Raw genomic sequence first — 19,667 nt, forward strand, 5'->3', positions numbered from 1 at the left:
ATTTTTCTTGAGAACTCTGGCCAGGAGTGTTATCACCAGACAGGCATATAGGAGTCCTGAGCTCTACTCAAGACGAAATGCGTCACAAAGCGAGAGCCGCCTTGGAAACTCCAGGGTGCAGAACTTCTGACATTGCACGTTCTCGGTGGTGGCAAATAGATCTTACCGAGTTTCTCACCAATCTCAGAAGAGACTTTGGCACCACCTCTGAATGAAGACCTCATCTGTGATTCGCTAGGCATCAACAGCTGAGTTTGCCTGCTCTGGCGTTCAGAGAGCCCGACAGGTATTGAATCACAATGGATTGTCTTGACGTTCGAGCATTGTCTTGCCAAAGGGTCCATGACCCCACCCGTCCTGTTTGTTGCAGTTTTATATATGAAAACCTGCCCTAGCCGTCCCATGACCGAATGAAGAAAGGCTTTCAATGTCAACCGGATCAACCAGAACTCCAGCAGGTTGATGTGAAGCCCAGACTCTGCCCTCTATCTCCACCTTTCCCAGATGCCGGGGAGTAACAAAGTCACCACTGTGAGCGCTGGGTGAGGAAGAAAGGAAGGTTTGCCGTTTACCCAATCAAGGTCCGTGAGCCACCAGTGCAGCTCATTAGCATTACTCTCTAATAGCTGGACTAGTTCGGAGAGATTGTACTGATACTGATGCTGTGCCCATGGAGTCTTCATGTCCCACCGCAGATCCCGGAAATGCCAACAGGCTTGTTTTACCAACAGGATGCAGGAGGTGATGAAACCCAGCAGCCTCAGATTCAGTCTCAATGAAATCAGGATTGAGGCTGAAACACTGGAATTGTAGCCTGAATATCTTAGGCTTGCTGTTCTGGAAGGAAGCCTGAAATTGCACTGTGTCAAGAACAGTTTTGATGAAAGGGAACAACTCAGATTGAGTCTGGTATAAGTTTGGCACATTGATAGTGAACCTAAGCAAATGCAGGAGGTCCTCTGTAGTATGGAGGTGGGAGACGATAGCCTAGGGAGATTTGGTCTTTAATAGCCAATCATAGAGGTATGGGAAGACTGGAACACCTGACCTCCGCAGATGTGCTGCAGTCAGTCATCACCTTGGTGAAAACCCACTCAGCTAAAAAGGAGCAGAGCAAACTCATAATGCTACTGGCCCATAGTAAACTGCAAGTAGCATCTGTGGGCCGGCAGGACAGCAATGTAGAAACAGGCATCCAGCAAGTTCAATACTACCATCCAGTCTCCCGAAGTGAGGGCAGATGTGACCTGAGCCAAGGTGAGCACCTTGAAGTGTTCAATTTTCAAGATGTAATTGAGAGGGCACAGATCTAATATAGGAAGGAGTCCTTCATTTTTTATTAGCACCAGAAAGTAGCAGTAATGGAAACCATGACCTACTTCTGACACTGGCAAACTCTCAAGCTACTTTGGACAGTGTAGTGAGGCCCCCTTGGGCCCACTTTGGTTCTCCATTTGATGTTTTACATTTTACACATTTTAGCAGGATTTGCATTAGCAACATTATTTTTACATATTCTATTGACACAATATTATTCTGAGAAGACACTGTACACGCTGCTTGTTTTTACAAAGCCTTTCCAGTGACACAATCTGTACACTCCGTTCAAGGCTAGGAACAAGACAAGAAATCCTAGGGCCTGTGTTGCTCATTCAGCAACAGCTTCAACATCTAGACACACCATTGCATCACAGCTGTACCTCTAACACAGTAGTTTCATTATATAAACAGTGCACTGTCCCTTTACGGGTCAGAAAGACACTTCAGCCAATGTGGTCCTGGAATGAATGCGGTGTTCGATATCTTCCATCCTGCAGAGAAGGACTGCCAATCCCACTGCAAACCAAGTCACTCAGGTTAGGGGTCTCAGGCTAACCTAAGAGATGGGGCAGGGGGTACACCCACTATGCTCTCAGAGTAGGGGTAGTGATAGGTAGAAAAATTTAAAAATCAGACTGCAATTGTTGGACTTTTTATTTTCTTTCCCATGTTCATAATACTTTTCTTTGTTTTATCTGCCTAATAATCGCAGCTCTTTCGCTCTATGCAAGAATACGATTGTCTCAATAAATGTATTGAAAAACGTGTGTCTTTTTATGTATACCAAGGGCATGCAGAAGTAGACAATGAAAGGGATAATATCGGTTTCCACTATACCGTTAGGGATTGCAGTATTATGTTTGAGGTTGTCAAAATCATCGCCACCCCAAGATTGTTGGGGGTTCAGGTGAGACACTATGAGCGAGCTAGAAAGTGGGCCGAAAATCTCTGATAGAGCAGATAAACTGCACAAACTGAGTTGAGTCTAAGTCCTGCTGTCCTAATAAACAGTCCTACCTTTACTAGTGGGAACTGTATAATCGGGTGCCCCAAATGTTCTTAGGTCAGGTACTTATATAGCGGGTCCCCTGAGTAGTTCTTATGTGTGCCCGAGATACCTTAAACAGCGACATCCGTGGTGTTAGGGATAAATCCTCTTCAGCATTATAGGAAGCACCTATTTTCCCTGTAGGTTATTAAAACTTGAACGTTTAAAAGGATACCTCAAAATAGATATTTCATTTCTGAATTCCATTCACTACAATGGTGAATGCAATTAATATTCCTGCTTATTATAGACCTGCTGTTACAGCACATTTAACATTACATGGGCTACAAAATGGGTGTGGAGATGTTACCTTCGTGGTCGATGCTAACATAGCTTACAGAACATCAGTATATTACTCATGGGTCACTTTTCCTGCAATAAGTGCTAACACACAAACATTTCACTATTGCGATGAAGCTGCCTTATTAGGGCAATAGAGACATTATGAATTAGGAATACCCATTAACATATCAGGAACATCAAAATTGATTCCAAGGCGCCCTACCACATATATTATATAACATACCACTGGATTTCCTAAACAATGACTGGGCTACATGGCCAACATTAGCCGCTACATATCTTACCCAAAATTAGCACTGCTTAATGCAGGTGAACTACACACTCTCTATACCAGTCAAGTTAAACTACAAAAATACTTAAAACAGTTTGTTAATGAGTACAATAACAACAGCCCCAGCGAGGGCTGTTCAAGCTGTCCAGCCACGGTTAGCTGTGCCTGCAATTAGTCCTGTAACAAGAAATGCTATTATGGGCAAGATTCCCAACAGATGGGAGGAAATTCTGTTCTGGATTGAACAAAAAACAAATGAGCTTGAAGCAGTGTTTCTTCAAATGGAGCCCTATGATGAACATAGAATTTGCATAATGTGCTTGCCACTTGCGATGGTTCCCCCACTAGACGACGATGCTATTTGGGGTACAGTTTTTGCTGCAATTTATACCATAACTCATGGTACACCATCATTAGCTGTTTTGCTGGAAGTGCTAAAACAGGTTAAAAAATAAATATGGAGCTGCCCCTGCCCTGATTTTGGGGATTAAATTAACTGCCAATTTTGCGACAGTATTCTCAATCATAAAAAGTAATATTAAAGGGTAAGCAGTTGTGGAGATACACCAACATCTTATGCAAATTGCGGCAGTATACCAGGAGTGCAAGTTACCAAAAATGATGCAGAAACCTATACGCCTGTAGGTCGAAAATCATTTGGCTGCAAGACCAAATAAGCACATCTTAAAGGTAGTTCTGAAAAAGACAATAGTAAGCAAGCACAAGAGTCTTCTAAAAAAAACACTAGGACTAGGAAAAAAATAAAGAAAAAATAAAATCACGGGGTGGAGCTCTGCAACCGGACACCTCTGATAGACATTATAACCGTGATAGGTCAAAACAGCCTAAAAGGTATCAATACACTGATACACAACCTTCTTGTTGATTTCAGGACTCATTGGGGGAAACGATCAGAGAGAGGAGGGGCAATCAGAGCGCAGACAAGAAGAGTATGTGAAACTAAAAAAGTATGCAATAGAAAGGTTGCTGAACTGTTCCTGTGGAGAGATAGGGGAGGTTTAGCTGGCGTGACCAAAGGTGTTTGAATGACACCCTAGGGCATCCATTATGTTGGATGTAGTTGCCTCACACACCCAGAAGGGTGTCATGCTTCATCATAGGCGTTTGCTCCTCGTCGGGGAGGCGGTGCAACCCCCGACAGGCTCACCTCAAAGAGGGGCTCTTTGGCGGAGATCTTTTTATCCAACAGCCTTATGGTGAAGTGGGGGTATGTGGGCAGGATGGTGTGTTGCTATGGTGAGGTTATTAAAATGTAGCAAGGGGTACCAGAATTCACTTTATTCTGGGGGTCCCCTGGCTGCAATTAAAACATGGGACTAGCTCGCTAGGTATCAACAGGTTAGGTCGAGTGACCCTAGAGAAGGCTAGAAGTGAGAGTGGTCGACATGTTTCTCGCTCAGGGTAAAGTCACCCGCGATTCATCAGGACCTTACAAAAGTGAGGAAAAGAACAACATGCTTGTGTCATGTGTGTGGTGTAAGTTACCTCTGTGGATTCTCCTATGCCTACACATAGAGAAAAGATAAAGAAACAATGGTTAATACGTTTTTCAGTAAACCAAAACAAGTCACGTCATTGCCAGGGCATGTAAAAGATGTGGCATGCTGGCGGTACTGTGAACTATTGAGCACAACCAGTGCATGCCTGGATATATTGAGCGTGCAACGTGCATTGTGGGGAGCACACACAACCACTGAGTATGTGAGGGAAACTGTGGTGAGGAAGAGTGGTGTTTAAAAACAAGGGTTTAAAATGCAGCAGTCTGAGAGAGATGTACTGCCCATTCAGTGTCATTTAATGAGCAGTTCTGGTGGAAAAGGCACCGATTATATCATACTGTGGCTTGGCAAGACAAACTCACACTGTGACCTGACAAGTGGTGTAATGATAAAGCACACGCTCCCTACTCACCTACTGGTCAGGGACTACTTGTCACATGAGGGGTCGGCGGGTCAGAACATCAGGGGTGAGCCTAATAGATGTAGCTAAAGGGGAGCACATAAGTAGCGCCTCTGGGTTACAAACGCAAGCAAAGTAATGCTCTAGGATAAAGGCTCTGACCTCCCTTCTCCTGCTCAAAACGGTGTCACTCACCTCGATCCGCCTGTGTCCGCGTGGGGAGACCTACCCATCTCCGCCGAGCTCGAGTAGATAAGAGAGCTCGGCGGTCGGTGTTATTTAAACAAACAAACAAACCGGCGTGCACAGACGCGTCGCCGCCTACTGTGCAAAGTCACATGATAGAAGCCGGTACTGTGGCGGCCATATTGTAATGGTGAGGGAGTGATGTATCGCTGGTCACTTGGGTTTGTAATGACCGGCAATTTACGCTAATGGGCCTTAATATGGGAAACCTTTGGGGGAAGGAAGGACCCCGTATATGTCAAAATTATGCCCATCGAGTTCCGGCGTGTATATCGGAATTACCGCCCGGCCTGATGTCGGCTCTAACTATGGCGGCCATGATGTAATGGGCAGAATACCTGCCGTGAGCAGGCAGTGACGATCCCTTGGCTAGGGTGTGTAAGTCTAACGGCCGTATGTTGGTCTTATAGTCAGGCGGGCCCTGGTGTGTTGGTGGCAGGAAACCGATGTCAACGTGTGGGTCAAAACCAGTGGGGGTTGTGGTAACAGCAAAGGAGAGTTTGATTAAGTATTGTATTTACACTCGATGTTTCACCTCCGCCAGATGTGGAAACAAGGGGATAAGGATGACCACCGTACAATATATGAAATGGATGATTTAAAGTGAGTGCCAGGGAATGTCTTCATTAAGGCCCTGTTTATCAGAAGACAGTCGGTGTACCCATCTCTGTTCCTTCCGGAAAAGGGCATTTTTGGGGCAGTTTGGGCTGGATTCTAACACTACCCACTTCAAAGAGTCTTCATTGTGGTTGGAATCTACATAGTGTTTACACATTTTTGTATGGGTCTTCTTGCAGCGGAAATTGCTGCGATGTTCGATGATACGGGTTTTGATGGGGCGGGTTGTCATCCCGATGTACTGTAAGCCACGCGGGCAAGTAAGCATGTATATGCAATGTGATGTGTTGCAATTGGTGTGATGTCTGAGCTCCCATTTGAAAGTCTCAGAAAGCTGTATGGTCTTCAGTGTCATGGTGTATCTGCAGACCCCACACATGCCGCAAGGGTAATGGCCCGTCACGGGGGGCAAATGCCACAAGGTTTGTTGAGTTTCTTTCCTGACACTCTTGGGCCTGGTGCTGATTAGGATATCCTTCAGGTTTTGTGATCTCTTGAAGGCGAACCTCGGTTCTTCCAGGACCATGTCCCCTGTGTTGAGAATACCCCAGTGGTGTTTGATCGTATTCCTGATTTTATTGGATAGTGGGGTGAAGGTGGTCACACAGGTGATCGGTTGATTCTCAACCGGGACTCTTTCCTGCCGTTCAAGGAGGGCTTCTCGGTTATTATTCCTGGCCCGTTTTCTAGCTTTTAGGACATCGCTTTTAGGGTAGCCTCTATCGAGTAGGTTCCTAGAGAGGATTGCGGACTCCTTCTTGTAGTCGGACACAGCACTACAATTGCGCCTTATCCGCAGGAATTGGCCAAAAGGCAGGTTAGTGCGTAAGGCCCTTGGATGGTGGCTCTTGTAGTGTAGTAGGCTGTTGCGGTCCGTGGGTTTTCTGTACATGGTAGTGCTTATGGACCCTTCTTCCAGTTTTATTGTTAGGTCAAGGAAGGAGATCTCATTTGGCGAAGAGGCCATGGTGAAATGTAAGTAAGGGTTCAATGTGTTGACCCATTCAAGGAAAGCTTCGTGGGAGGTTGGGGGGCCTCTCCACAGGATTAGGATATCATCAATGAAGCGTCTCCACATTTTAATGTTGTCCCGGAAAGGATTCGACTCATGGTGTATATGTATTCCCTCAAATTCCGCCATATACAAACAGGCCACCGAAGGGGCAAAAGTACTGCCCATAGATGTACCTTGGGTCTGGTGATAGTACTTGCCTCTGTACTCGAAATAGTTTTCGGTGAGGGCTAGGGTGGCGCATTCCATAACGAAGGTCTGCGGAGTGTTAGAGTTCCAAGTTTCTAAGCCCAGTCTTTCCTCAATTACCTCTAGAGTGGCCCTCTGGGGAATGTTCGTGTAAAGGGCTTCAACGTCTAGGGTAATCAAGAGATCAATCTCTCCTATGTCCTGGATGGTATCCAAAATCCGTAGTACATCCGTTACAAACCCAAGTGACCAGCGATACATCACTCCCTCACCATTACAATATGGCCGCCACAGTACCGGCTTCTATCATGTGACTTTGCACCGTAGGCGGCGACGCGTCTGTGCACGCCGGTTTGTTTGTTTGTTTAAATAACACCGACCGCCGAGCTCTCTTATCTACTCGAGCTCGGCGGAGATGGGTAGGTCTCCCCACGCGGACACAGGCGGATCGAGGTGAGTGACACCGTTTTGAGCAGGAGAAGGGAGGTCAGAGCCTTTATCCTAGAGCATTACTTTGCTTGCGTTTGTAACCCAGAGGCGCTACTTATGTGCTCCCCTTTAGCTACATCTATTAGGCTCACCCCTGATGTTCTGACCCGCCGACCCCTCATGTGACAAGTAGTCCCTGACCAGTAGGTGAGTAGGGAGCGTGTGCTTTATCATTACACCACTTGTCAGGTCACAGTGTGAGTTTGTTTTGCCAAGCCACAGTATGATATAATCGGTGCCTTTTCCACCAGAACTGCTCATTAAATGACACTGAATGGGCAGTACATCTCTCTCAGACTGCTGCATTTTAAACCCTTGTTTTTAAACACCACTCTTCCTCACCACAGTTTCCCTCACATACTCAGTGGTTGTGTGTGCTCCCCACAATGCACGTTGCACGCTCAATATATCCAGGCATGCACTGGTTGTGCTCAATAGTTCACAGTACCGCCAGCATGCCACATCTTTTACATGCCCTGGCAATGACGTGACTTGTTTTGGTTTACTGAAAAACGTATTAACCATTGTTTCTTTATCTTTTCTCTATGTGTAGGCATAGGAGAATCCACAGAGGTAACTTACACCACACACATGACACAAGCATGTTGTTCTTTTCCTCACTTTTGTAAGGTCCTGATGAATCGCGGGTGACTTTACCCTGAGCGAGAAACATGTCGACCACTCTCACTTCTAGCCTTCTCTAGGGTCACTCGACCTGACCTGTTGATACCTAGCGAGCTAGTCCCACGTTTTAATTGCAGCCAGGGGACCCCCAGAATAAAGTGAATTCTGGTACCCCTTGCTACATTTTAATAACCTCACCATAGCAACACACCATCCTGCCCACACACCCCCACTTCACCATAAGGCTGTTGGATAAAAAGATCTCCGCCAAAGAGCCCCTCTTTGAGGTGAGCCCGTCGGGGGTTGCACCGCCTCCCCGACGAGGAGCAAACGCCTATGATGAAGCATGACACCCTTCTGGGTGTGTGAGGCAACTACATCCAACATAATGGATGCCCTAGGGTGTCATTCAAACACCTTTGGTCACGCCAGCTAAACCTCCCCTATCTCTCCACAGGAACAGTTCAGCAACCTTTCTATTGCATCCTCTGTACTAGATACGGACACAAGCTGTTACTGGACCTTCCACCATCCTGAGTGGTAATCAGTGTCCGTTGATCAAAGTGATCAATTGTCCTCCCTCCTTTTTTGAAAAAAACTTTTGCACGGTGCCAACCGTGGGAGTTCCCTCTTGGCGGGTTAGATTGTTCAAATCCCCCTACCAATCGAGCCCGCACCATTGTGGTGGGTCTTATACGGTCCACACCCCATATTGGGGTTGGAACCTTTTCTCTTCTTAGTCTCCCCTTTACTTCCCTACCTTCTGTGAAGGAATCCACCCCACTGGGACCAGGTCCCCTTGACCTCACCACCATGGAGGGTCAAGGACTGAGTTTTGGTGAGGAGGATGCAGCAGCAATTATGAGGACACCTTCTCTTTTTGGCATTGACATAGAACCGGCCACGGGGAGTAATACAACCGAGTGGCAATCCCTGTCCGACCTCAAACGAGAATGGATAAGGATAACAATTCACGGGACTATGATGGCTGAGTATTTTAAAGCCAAAATTGCACCTAATGGCTTGATCGTCAAGAACTTCCCCAGAATTTTCTGGGAGGACGGACAATTTAAAGTTGAATGGTCACAGGTATCATGGAAGTGCACCCACGACCTCCTCATTCTCATCGTAAATACAGCTAAACGATTAGCAGATGCGCTTCTAGTCAAGATCCAAGCAGCCGAGGCTGCCTTGAAGACTGCGGTACAAAACCCGGGCTTCAAAACGAAATTGGCTGAGTTAAATAAAGAAATGGCGGAACATAAAGAGTACCTCATGAACCAGAAGGTAGCTAAACTACAAAAGGACATAAAGAAATTTTCAAAGGAGAAAGTCTATCCTTATCTAAGGGATGACTACGTCCCCCCAGGCACTAGCTACAATTCAGACTCTAGCACGACTTCATCAAGAAGGGGTTCCAATAGTGGCTCTGACAGTAGCGGGGAAAATAATCCTGCACAGATGCCTCCTAGGGCAAAAAGAGGAAGGGGACGGGGACAACATAACTTCCCCAATTACCCTAACCAGGGACAACTAGCGGGTCCCCCTTTTTGGCAATACCCACAATTCCCCCACTTCCAACCACCTTTTGCCCCACAATATCCCCCATTCTATCCCCCCAAAACCCTACACACCCTCCTTTTTTAGGCAGAGGCTGGGGCAGAGGGCGAGGGCGAAAAAGAGGGAACGTACCAGAAAAGAGAGTTCAATGGGAGGATGCACGCCCCCAAGGGATGGACACGAGGAGCACGAACCGATCAGGACCAAAATAAGCCTAGTGGTTAATCTATCTGACCGTCTCCTCACAGAGAGAGAGGAAGAAGTCCTGCAGAAAGGTTTGGGCTTTGTTCCCACTCCCAGGATCGATTTATTCCAACAAACTAGAGAAATCCAATCATTTTTCGGGAAAATAAGGTTGAAAACCTTCTTTGAAGGTAAGCCCTGCGAATTAACTGAAGACTCAGGGTTACACAATCCTTCAACCTTTACACCCCATAACGGAATGGTCCCAAATGAAGTCTTGACTTTTGAACAAGCTGTACTTAAAGACATCAATAAACTAGATCGGCAGACACCACACTCCAACATCTCTAAGAATGAGATGGTTGTATTGAAATCACTGGCGGAAGACCCCTTGATTACTATTAAACAGGCGGACAAAGGGGGAGCCACAGTTTTAATGAATACTGTGGATTATGAGTTGGAATGTCCCAGACAACTCAACGATCAAAGATACTATACACCCATCCCAAGTGATCCAACCATGCGCCGACAGACCACGATCACAAGCTTGGTTACAAACGTGGAATGTGAACAATGGATCACCAAAAAGGAGGCAGATTTTCTTATAAAAAAGGACCCAAGGGTACCATATTTTTATATATTGCCTAAGATCCATAAAGCAACCAGGCCAGTACCAGGGAGACCGATTGTCTCAGGGATAGACTCCGTATTGGAGCCACACTCACAATTCTGTGACCATTTCCTACAACCACTTGTGAGATGCATTCCCTCATACATCCAAGACACCACAGATGTACTACGGATTTTGGATACCATCCAGGACATAGGAGAGATTGATCTCTTGATTACCCTAGACGTTGAAGCCCTCTACACGAACATTCCCCAGAGGGCCACTCTAGAGGTAATTGAGGAAAGACTGGGCTTAGAAACTTGGAACTCTAACACTCCGCAGACCTTCGTTATGGAATGCGCCACCCTAGCCCTCACCGAAAACTATTTCGAGTACAGAGGCAAGTACTATCACCAGACCCAAGGTACATCTATGGGCAGTACTTTTGCCCCTTCGGTGGCCTGTTTGTATATGGCGGAATTTGAGGGAATACATATACACCATGAGTCAAATCCTTTCCGGGACAACATTAAAATGTGGAGACGCTTCATTGATGATATCCTAATCCTGTGGAGAGACCCCCCAACCTCCCACGAAGCTTTCCTTGAATGGGTCAACACATTGAACCCTTACTTACATTTCACCATGGCCTCTTCGCCAAATGAGATCTCCTTCCTTGACCTAACAATAAAACTGGAAGAAGGGTCCATAAGCACTACCATGTACAGAAAACCCACGGACCGCAACAGCCTACTACACTACAAGAGCCACCATCCAAGGGCCTTACGCACTAACCTGCCTTTTGGCCAATTCCTGAGGATAAGGCGCAATTGTAGTGCTGTGTCCGACTACAAGAAGGAGTCCGCAATCCTCTCTAGGAACCTACTCGATAGAGGCTACCCTAAAAGCGATGTCCTAAAAGCTAGAAAACGGGCCAGGAATAATAACCGAGAAGCCCTCCTTGAACGGCAGGAAAGAGTCCCGGTTGAGAATCAACCGATCACCTGTGTGACCACCTTCACCCCACTATCTAATAAAATCAGGAATACGATCAAACACCACTGGGGTATTCTCAACACAGGGGACATGGTCCTGGAAGAACCGAGGTTCGCCTTCAAGAGATCACAAAACCTGAAGGATATCCTAATCAGCACCAGGCCCAAGAGTGTCAGGAAAGAAACTCAACAAACCTTGTGGCATTTGCCCCCCGTGACGGGCCATTACCCTTGCGGCATGTGTGGGGTCTGCAGATACACCATGACACTGAAGACCATACAGCTTTCTGAGACTTTCAAATGGGAGCTCAGACATCACACCAATTGCAACACATCACATTGCATATACGTGCTTACTTGCCCGTGTGGCTTACAGTACATCGGGATGACAACCCGCCCCATCAAAACCCGTATCATCGAACATCGCAGCAATTTCCGCTGCAAGAAGACCCATACAAAAATGTGTAAACACTATGTAGATTCCAACCACAATGAAGACTCTTTGAAGTGGGTAGTGTTAGAATCCAGCCCAAACTGCCCCAAAAATGCCCTTTTCCGGAAGGAACAGAGATGGGTACACCGACTGTCTTCTGATAAACAGGGCCTTAATGAAGACATTCCCTGGCACTCACTTTAAATCATCCATTTCATATATTGTACCGTGGTCATCCTTATCCCCTTGTTTCCACATCTGGCGGAGGTGAAACATCGAGTGTAAATACAATACTTAATCAAACTCTCCTTTGCTGTTACCACAACCCCCACTGGTTTTGACCCCCACGTTGACATCGGTTTCCTGCCACCAACACACCAGGGCCCGCCTGACTATAAGACCAACATACGGCCGTTAGACTTACACACCCTAGCCAAGGGATCGTCACTGCCTGCTCACGGCAGGTATTCTGCCCATTATATCATGGCTGCCATAGTTAGAGCCGACATCAGGCCGGGCGGTAATTCCGATATACACGCCGGAACTCGATGGGCATAATTTTGACATATACGGGGTCCTTCCTTCCCCCAAAGGTTTCCCATATTAAGGCCCATTAGCGTAAATTGCCGGTCATTACAAACCCAAGTGACCAGCGATACATCACTCCCTCACCATTACAATATGGCCGCCACAGTACCGGCTTCTATCATGTGACTTTGCACAGTAGGCGGCGACGCGTCTGTGCACGCCGGTTTGTTTGTTTGTTTAAATAACACCGACCGCCGAGCTCTCTTATCTACTCGAGCTCGGCGGAGATGGGTAGGTCTCCCCACGCGGACACAGGCGGATCGAGGTGAGTGACACCGTTTTGAGCAGGAGAAGGGAGGTCAGAGCCTTTATCCTAGAGCATTACTTTGCTTGCGTTTGTAACCCAGAGGCGCTACTTATGTGCTCCCCTTTAGCTACATCTATTAGGCTCACCCCTGATGTTCTGACCCGCCGACCCCTCATGTGGCAAGTAGTCCCTGACCAGTAGGTGAGTAGGGAGCGTGTGCTTTATCATTACACCACTTGTCAGGTCACAGTGTGAGTTTGTTTTGCCAAGCCACAGTATGATATAATCGGTGCCTTTTCCACCAGAACTGCTCATTAAATGACACTGAATGGGCAGTACATCTCTCTCAGACTGCTGCATTTTAAACCCTTGTTTTTAAACACCACTCTTCCTCACCACAGTTTCCCTCACATACTCAGTGGTTGTGTGTGCTCCCCACAATGCACGTTGCACGCTCAATATATCCAGGCATGCACTGGTTGTGCTCAATAGTTCACAGTACCGCCAGCATGCCACATCTTTTACATGCCCTGGCAATGACGTGACTTGTTTTGGTTTACTGAAAAACGTATTAACCATTGTTTCTTTATCTTTTCTCTATGTGTAGGCATAGGAGAATCCACAGAGGTAACTTACACCACACACATGACACAAGCATGTTGTTCTTTTCCTCACTTTTGTAAGGTCCTGATGAATCGCGGGTGACTTTACCCTGAGCGAGAAACATGTCGACCACTCTCACTTCTAGCCTTCTCTAGGGTCACTCGACCTAACCTGTTGATACCTAGCGAGCTAGTCCCACGTTTTAATTGCAGCCAGGGGACCCCCAGAATAAAGTGAATTCCGGTACCCCTTGCTACATTTTAATAACCTCACCATAGCAACACACCATCCTGCCCACACACCCCCACTTCACCATAAGGCTGTTGGATAAAAAGATCTCCGCCAAAGAGCCCCTGTTTGAGGTGAGCCCGTCGGGGGTTGCACCGCCTCCCCGACGAGGAGCAAACGCCTATGATGAAGCATGACACCCTTCTGGGTGTGTGAGGCAACTACATACAACATAATGGATGCCCTAGGGTGTCATTCAAACACCTTTGGTCACGCCAGCTAAACCTCCCCTCTCTCTCTACAGGAACAGTTCAGCAACCTTTCTATTGCATCCTCTGTACTAGATACGGACACAAGCTGTTACTGGACCTTCCACCATCCTGAGTGGTAATCAGTGTCCATTGATCAAAGTGATCAATTGTCCTCCCTCCTTTTTTGAAAAAAACTAAAAAAGTACTCACAGCTCTCGTCTGACGTCAACATAAAAATGGAAGAGAAACTTCCACAACAAAAACTGCCATTCACAACGAAGGTGGTTGTGGGAATCTTGGCTAGATATGCCAGACATATTGAGAACTCTCATTCAGAACAAGACATTGGCAGTGACTCGGTTAGACAACACAGCAGAGGTTAAGATAGTTCGCCAGTTTCTGAATGCAAAAACAAAACTACTTCATAGAGGTCGAAACCCCAGACCAGAAAGTTATCCCTCCAGACAGACTTTATAAATTAAACATACAGACTGAAGGTGACATAATGCCTACTATTAAAGTAATATTCTGGAAAAATCTAACACTTAGCTATGATATTCTTTTAGCAGAGATCAATTGACCACCAGAGTTTGTAGGAAAAGCCCCACAAGGAAAGGAACAAGTTTTTCCATCTTTTTTAGTGTTTATTTCTGAAGAGGTTAAACAAGTGTATGCCACAGAATGGGCTCTTGCAAAAGGCCCAGCATTATACCACAACTATGTTGGCTCGGATAAGTAATCCTCTTATCACATTATACCCATAAGGTCCAGCTGCAAGTGCAACCACAATACCCCATTAAACATGAAGCAAAAGCCCCTTTGAGAGAGATTCTCTCATAGGTAGAGTACCAGGGAGTTGTTGAACCCTGTGTATCTTCAACAATAATCCATTATTTTCAGTAGCTAAACCGGATCATTCCTACCGCATAGTCTTAGACTACATACATTAAGTCATAAATGCACATTTGCAATTCAAAATTCACACAGTACAAAATGAACAACTTTGTCTGTAAAAATACAGAACACCCTTGGATATTTCCAACGTTTTGTTCTACCAAAACACAGCACCTGAAAGCAGAGATCTGATGGTGGTTTCTGTGCTCGGCTCACAATGCTGCTTTTGTCAGCTCTCTCAAGGGTATAAGAACAGTCCTGGGCTGGTGCTCCCTGAGTAACTCAAAAAATGTGTAGCTGGCGCACAACCTCTTTATTTATTAGCACAAAAACTTTTTTTAAACCGTGTTTTTTTAGTTTTAGGGTGCTCCTCAGGTGGCGTCTTCCGTCCTGGAGACGTCTAGGTCAATACAATAAACAGTGCTTCCAAACTAAATTGGTTGCATCCCCATGGGCACACCTGTGTTTCTCTAAAATAGGACTCTAATTAATTTTTTCACAACAGATTCATTTCAGAAGTAATCAGTTTATCTGATATCGTATTTTTTTGAAATTATTCTCATTTCATTCCAATTCAAGGTATTCTTTATATATTATCCTTTTTAACACAGCCTTTTAGGCTCCTATGCATTTCGGGCTGAGAGCCCTTCTTCAAGGAGCATCACTGCAAAAAGATTGTAGCACACATGTTTTTTATACCACAGACATTTAAACATACATTATTCCCATTATAACACATCTTCAAATGTACATGTTTACCATGCCATTGATGGAGTGACCTCCATCAATGGCATCTAACCAGCACCTTCTAACCAGCACCTTCTGGTTAGATTTTGAAAGTTGGTGATCTAGTTCGAGAGAAAACTAATAAAGAAGGAGTATGGTCCACCAGACCGTGCTCCGTGCCAGGCTTTGGAACCATGATTTAGCCACCGCTTTCTGGTTGTAAATACAAACGACTTGTCTTCATTAATCAAGTTAAATTGCATCATGTGGCCAGTACTACACGTCCAGGAACCTCCCATACATCATACCTTGCCATAACTACACGTGATGGGGAGGGGGAAACACCTTACACGCGGGTTCGCATCCTCTCTTCGACAACATACGGAAACAGATCTCACTCGTCTTCGGCTTCACTGGGAGGGGGCCCTGGGTAGAGTGTTTACTGATAGGGAATGGCTAGCTGCCCGTAGCAGTCCGACCCGCATCCCACGGAATCAACGATTCAGGCAGATATAATTCTTCATACTGCACTAGGCCTACCTTACCACAGCCCACATACACAGGTACTTCCTCGGCATAGATGCGGCTTGCCCCCGCTGTCGGCAATTTGATGCCGACTTGATACGTATGCTCTGGGGATGCACAACCTGGACTGATTACTGACGCACCGTGACAACCACTCTCATAAGCTGCACAGCCCGTACCATTCCTCAGACATGGGGAAGCTCATATACTGCACCTTTTTAGCAGGAACAAGAAGTATAGAGCAGCTACAAGTTTTTTTGACCTAGGCCTAATAACAGCCAAGCGCCTACTCACTAAGCGCTGAAAATCCCTCTACCGCCTCACCCTCTTGCTTGGCACCGATCCTTCTCTAATTGGGGAAGGGCGGAGGGTGCGGTGCTGCGCAGAGAATCTGCTTGGCATTCGTATGTTCCCCATGGCCCCCAGTGGGATGCAATGGTCTCCAAGCTCTTGGGGGCGGACACAGACACGGGACCCCTGCCTTCATCACAGAGGGCTGTCACTCAAGGTGGTGTCTCTCCCCCCCTACCCCCCCCCCCCCACGCGGCTCAGGCCTGACACCACTACCCAGTCTGCCATTACCCTCCTGCCGTGGAACTCCATTACTGCTGAGTCTTAGGGGTGTTTGAGGTCCTATAGCAAATTTAGTTATGGCGGCAGGTCTTGCGCGACTCTATCCTATCCTTCGTTCTCTTTTGTTGCCCTCATTTGTTGTGCCCTATGTCCCCGGTTACGTTTGAACTGCACTGCTCCTACATTGCTCACACATTACTTAATGATGCGACTTGTCAGCATCACTCTGTCTTTCCTGTGATATTGCCGCAAGCTTTGATGTAACTACTGCACACTAAGTTTTTCATACACGCAGCTATCAGCTCAGCTGTACATTGTCACCAGCAATTATTTCTCTTTCCTCCCCTTCTCCGGCTGTCGCATCAGTGATGCCCTGCCTATATGCCATGCTAATTACATTCCATGCATATTACCCAAAGCCGCACCTTGGCAGCGCCACCCCGCCTTTTGTTAAGGCATTTCTGTAAACTGTAATTGATGTATTCTCAATGTGCATAGTCAAATTGTAGTCAGTCCAAGTGTGTCTAACCGCTGGCAATTCATTTCTCCGTTACATGAGTGCCATGCTGTCTGTATGTTCTATTGACCAAAGTGCAAAAACAAAAACGAAAAAGTTAATAAAGATGATTTAAACAAAAAAATTCTGAAGAAGAATAGCAGGAGCTTCGGTAAACTAAAAAAGTTATATACAAATAAAATGCATAGACTTAGTTTCTTCTGTAGTCTATTTTCAAATTCTAGGTGAAAACGTGTTAAAACAATTTAAGCATAAATTAAAACAACTTGGACTGAAAGACGCTGCAAATCAGCATTCAACTAGGAGCCATATATATGGGATAAAGTACCCCGTGCCACACTTTATAAGGATATTACAAGTCACCATACAGAGGTTATTCGAAGTCCATGACCATAGAGAGGAAAGAGGCTGAAAATTGAGTTCCTTTATAAAGTTATGGAAATCCGAGGTGACTGCAATATCCTTATCAGTTATCAAAGTGAGTACTTTATTCCTTATAATAGATGATCAACTTTCCCACAAACAACTTAATGTTTGCAAACATCAAGAATAAAAATAGAATCTCTAGTGCAAAATTAAACGCATCAAAAAAGCAGGTAGATATTTGTAAAAAATGGATATCAGAATTGGTTTAAAACAAGTAAAAAAAAAATCTTTTTTCCCCCCTATAATTACCAAAGGAGTCCAAAAAATAAAAATATCTACTCTTCTACTCTATATAAGTCTGATTACGAATTATATTTCTTGAATTATTGCTGGATTGTCTTTATTAAACAAAATATTTTATTTTATGCAAACATAACCAGGATCTGGCTCCTACCTGTAAAGTTCTTCTTTTCCCGCCTTGTGATTATCAGTTGGTATGAGCCATCCTCCATCAGCAATTTGTATCCCCTGGCCAGCAAACAGAAGATCCTTTGAAAAATGATCAAGGCAGTCAAACTGAAAGGATTCTGCATTTTCACTGTTTATTCCAATGCTGTTTTTCAGTACACCAAACATGTGCAACTATATAAAAAAAAAGAGAAAAAACATCAGCTCCAATTTAACAGCGAGATGTATTTGCAATAATGCTACACTTGCCCCTCGCTATGGCATTGTATTTTCTGTGTGTGAAACTAGGCTTATATACCATTTGTTCAATTATTGATTTGTAAGAACTCTGCTTAGGAGGTACCTAAATTCAACTGTATTGCAGGTTTGCGATTGTTCACCACCAACCATTACATGCTCCTCTTTGGTCCATACCAGGCTATCATCGGTCTCCAACCTAATGCCTTCATTGCCCCTGTGAGTGAGTGATCTAACTGATCCTTGCAATAATGAATATTAGGCCTATGTGGCAAGCTCCGCTCCGTGGACGGAGTTCGCAGAGTTTTGCTATTCTGCACTCTGCTTGGAGCACAGAGTTTACTGGAGCACGCTGCTCATCGCCCTTCTCACTCCTATAATTTCCATGCTGTCTACTGTAGGCCATTGCCTTTCATTTCATTCATTCATTTCATGATGTTCGTATCATTTTGTGGGATCCGCTTCATTTGGTTTAAAATAAAATCACATCTCGTTGCGCTTCTTTTTGCAGCTGGACCAGGAGGGCGGACGGGGAGGGGAGCACTGTGCTGCCTGGAGCCACAGTAGGGACATATCTGCATGTGTCCCTGTGATGTCTATACATCTGGATTGTGTGGCATCCAACCGAACACATTGTGAGCGGCACAAGTAATGTGTAAGGTTAGGTAGCATTGGAGCACTGTCGGCCACTGAGCCAATCTTAGTGCACTGGTCAGAGTTCTGAAACATTACTGCCTGCGGAGCCGGCACGTCTCTTTGAAGAATACAAATACTGTCTAAGAGCTACTTGAGTTTAATGTTGGTAATGAGACCTCTGCGTGAGACCTGCGCCGCCTCTTAGCCTCCACTGGGCGAGCAGCCTCCCAGAAGCTGCTGCCAGTCCGAGGAGAAAATATAATGGCTTCAGGCCTGCGGCCTACAAAGGGTCGAAAACCGAGCACCCCGACCCTGCAGAGGACTACGGCCATGAAATACATAGAGAAATGTGCAAACAGATCACCCAGCTCACCGAGGTAAGAAGAATGGGGTGGGTCACCTCTGAGCACTTATAGATTGGACAGTAGGAGATGCAGTGTAGGGTCCAGGTGAAGGATAACAACTCATACACCATGTGAGCAAAGCTCAAAGTCGAGCCCCAAATTGGAGAGTTTTGATCCGGCTTCAGAGCCTCTTTGTATTATCAGCTCTGGAAATGACTGAATTTGTAGCGATGAGATGAAAGTAAACATCAGTGCACAGAAAGGGTCTGGATGTATGTATATGGTGGTTGGAGAACAAATCGAAAAAATTCAACAGGGGCATCACACACAACTGGCAAATACCCCTCACCCTCGCTTTACCCCAAGTCTTCTCAGATCCATTTCAGGTACATCGGACTCGTAGACTTCTATTAATTGCTTTCTCCTTTGTCCTCCCTCTCCTGCTCACTGCTGCTTAAACCTTGCTCAGGCATATTAAACCCTAACATGTTTAAGCACAAACAGCTCGGAGCCGACGCATCGCAGCGCAGAGTGACAGATCACACGATGAGAGCGCAGGCATGTGGGGCAGGTTAATTGGCAGCGGGCTAATGTTAGGACGGAGCTCAGTGGCGTGTTTCCACTGCTCCACCTCATGCAGCCT

At 45.8% G+C, this 19,667-nt stretch overlaps 1 protein-coding gene across 1 annotated transcript in view; it reads right to left on the reverse strand.

Moving 5' to 3' along the window:
* The window catches only part of BRCA2 (BRCA2 DNA repair associated), a 616,646-nt gene that overhangs the window by 338,287 nt on the left and 258,692 nt on the right, over positions 1-19,667 (reverse strand). The window contains exon 17 of the mRNA XM_086935127.1: positions 17,794-17,981. Coding sequence (XP_086791253.1) covers positions 17,794-17,981 — 188 coding nt within the window. The remainder of the gene's footprint in view (positions 1-17,793; positions 17,982-19,667) is intronic.

The sequence above is a fragment of the Lissotriton vulgaris genome, chromosome 8 (genome assembly GCF_964263255.1).
Source record: "Lissotriton vulgaris chromosome 8, aLisVul1.2, whole genome shotgun sequence".
NCBI classification, from domain to species: domain Eukaryota; kingdom Metazoa; phylum Chordata; class Amphibia; order Caudata; family Salamandridae; genus Lissotriton; species Lissotriton vulgaris.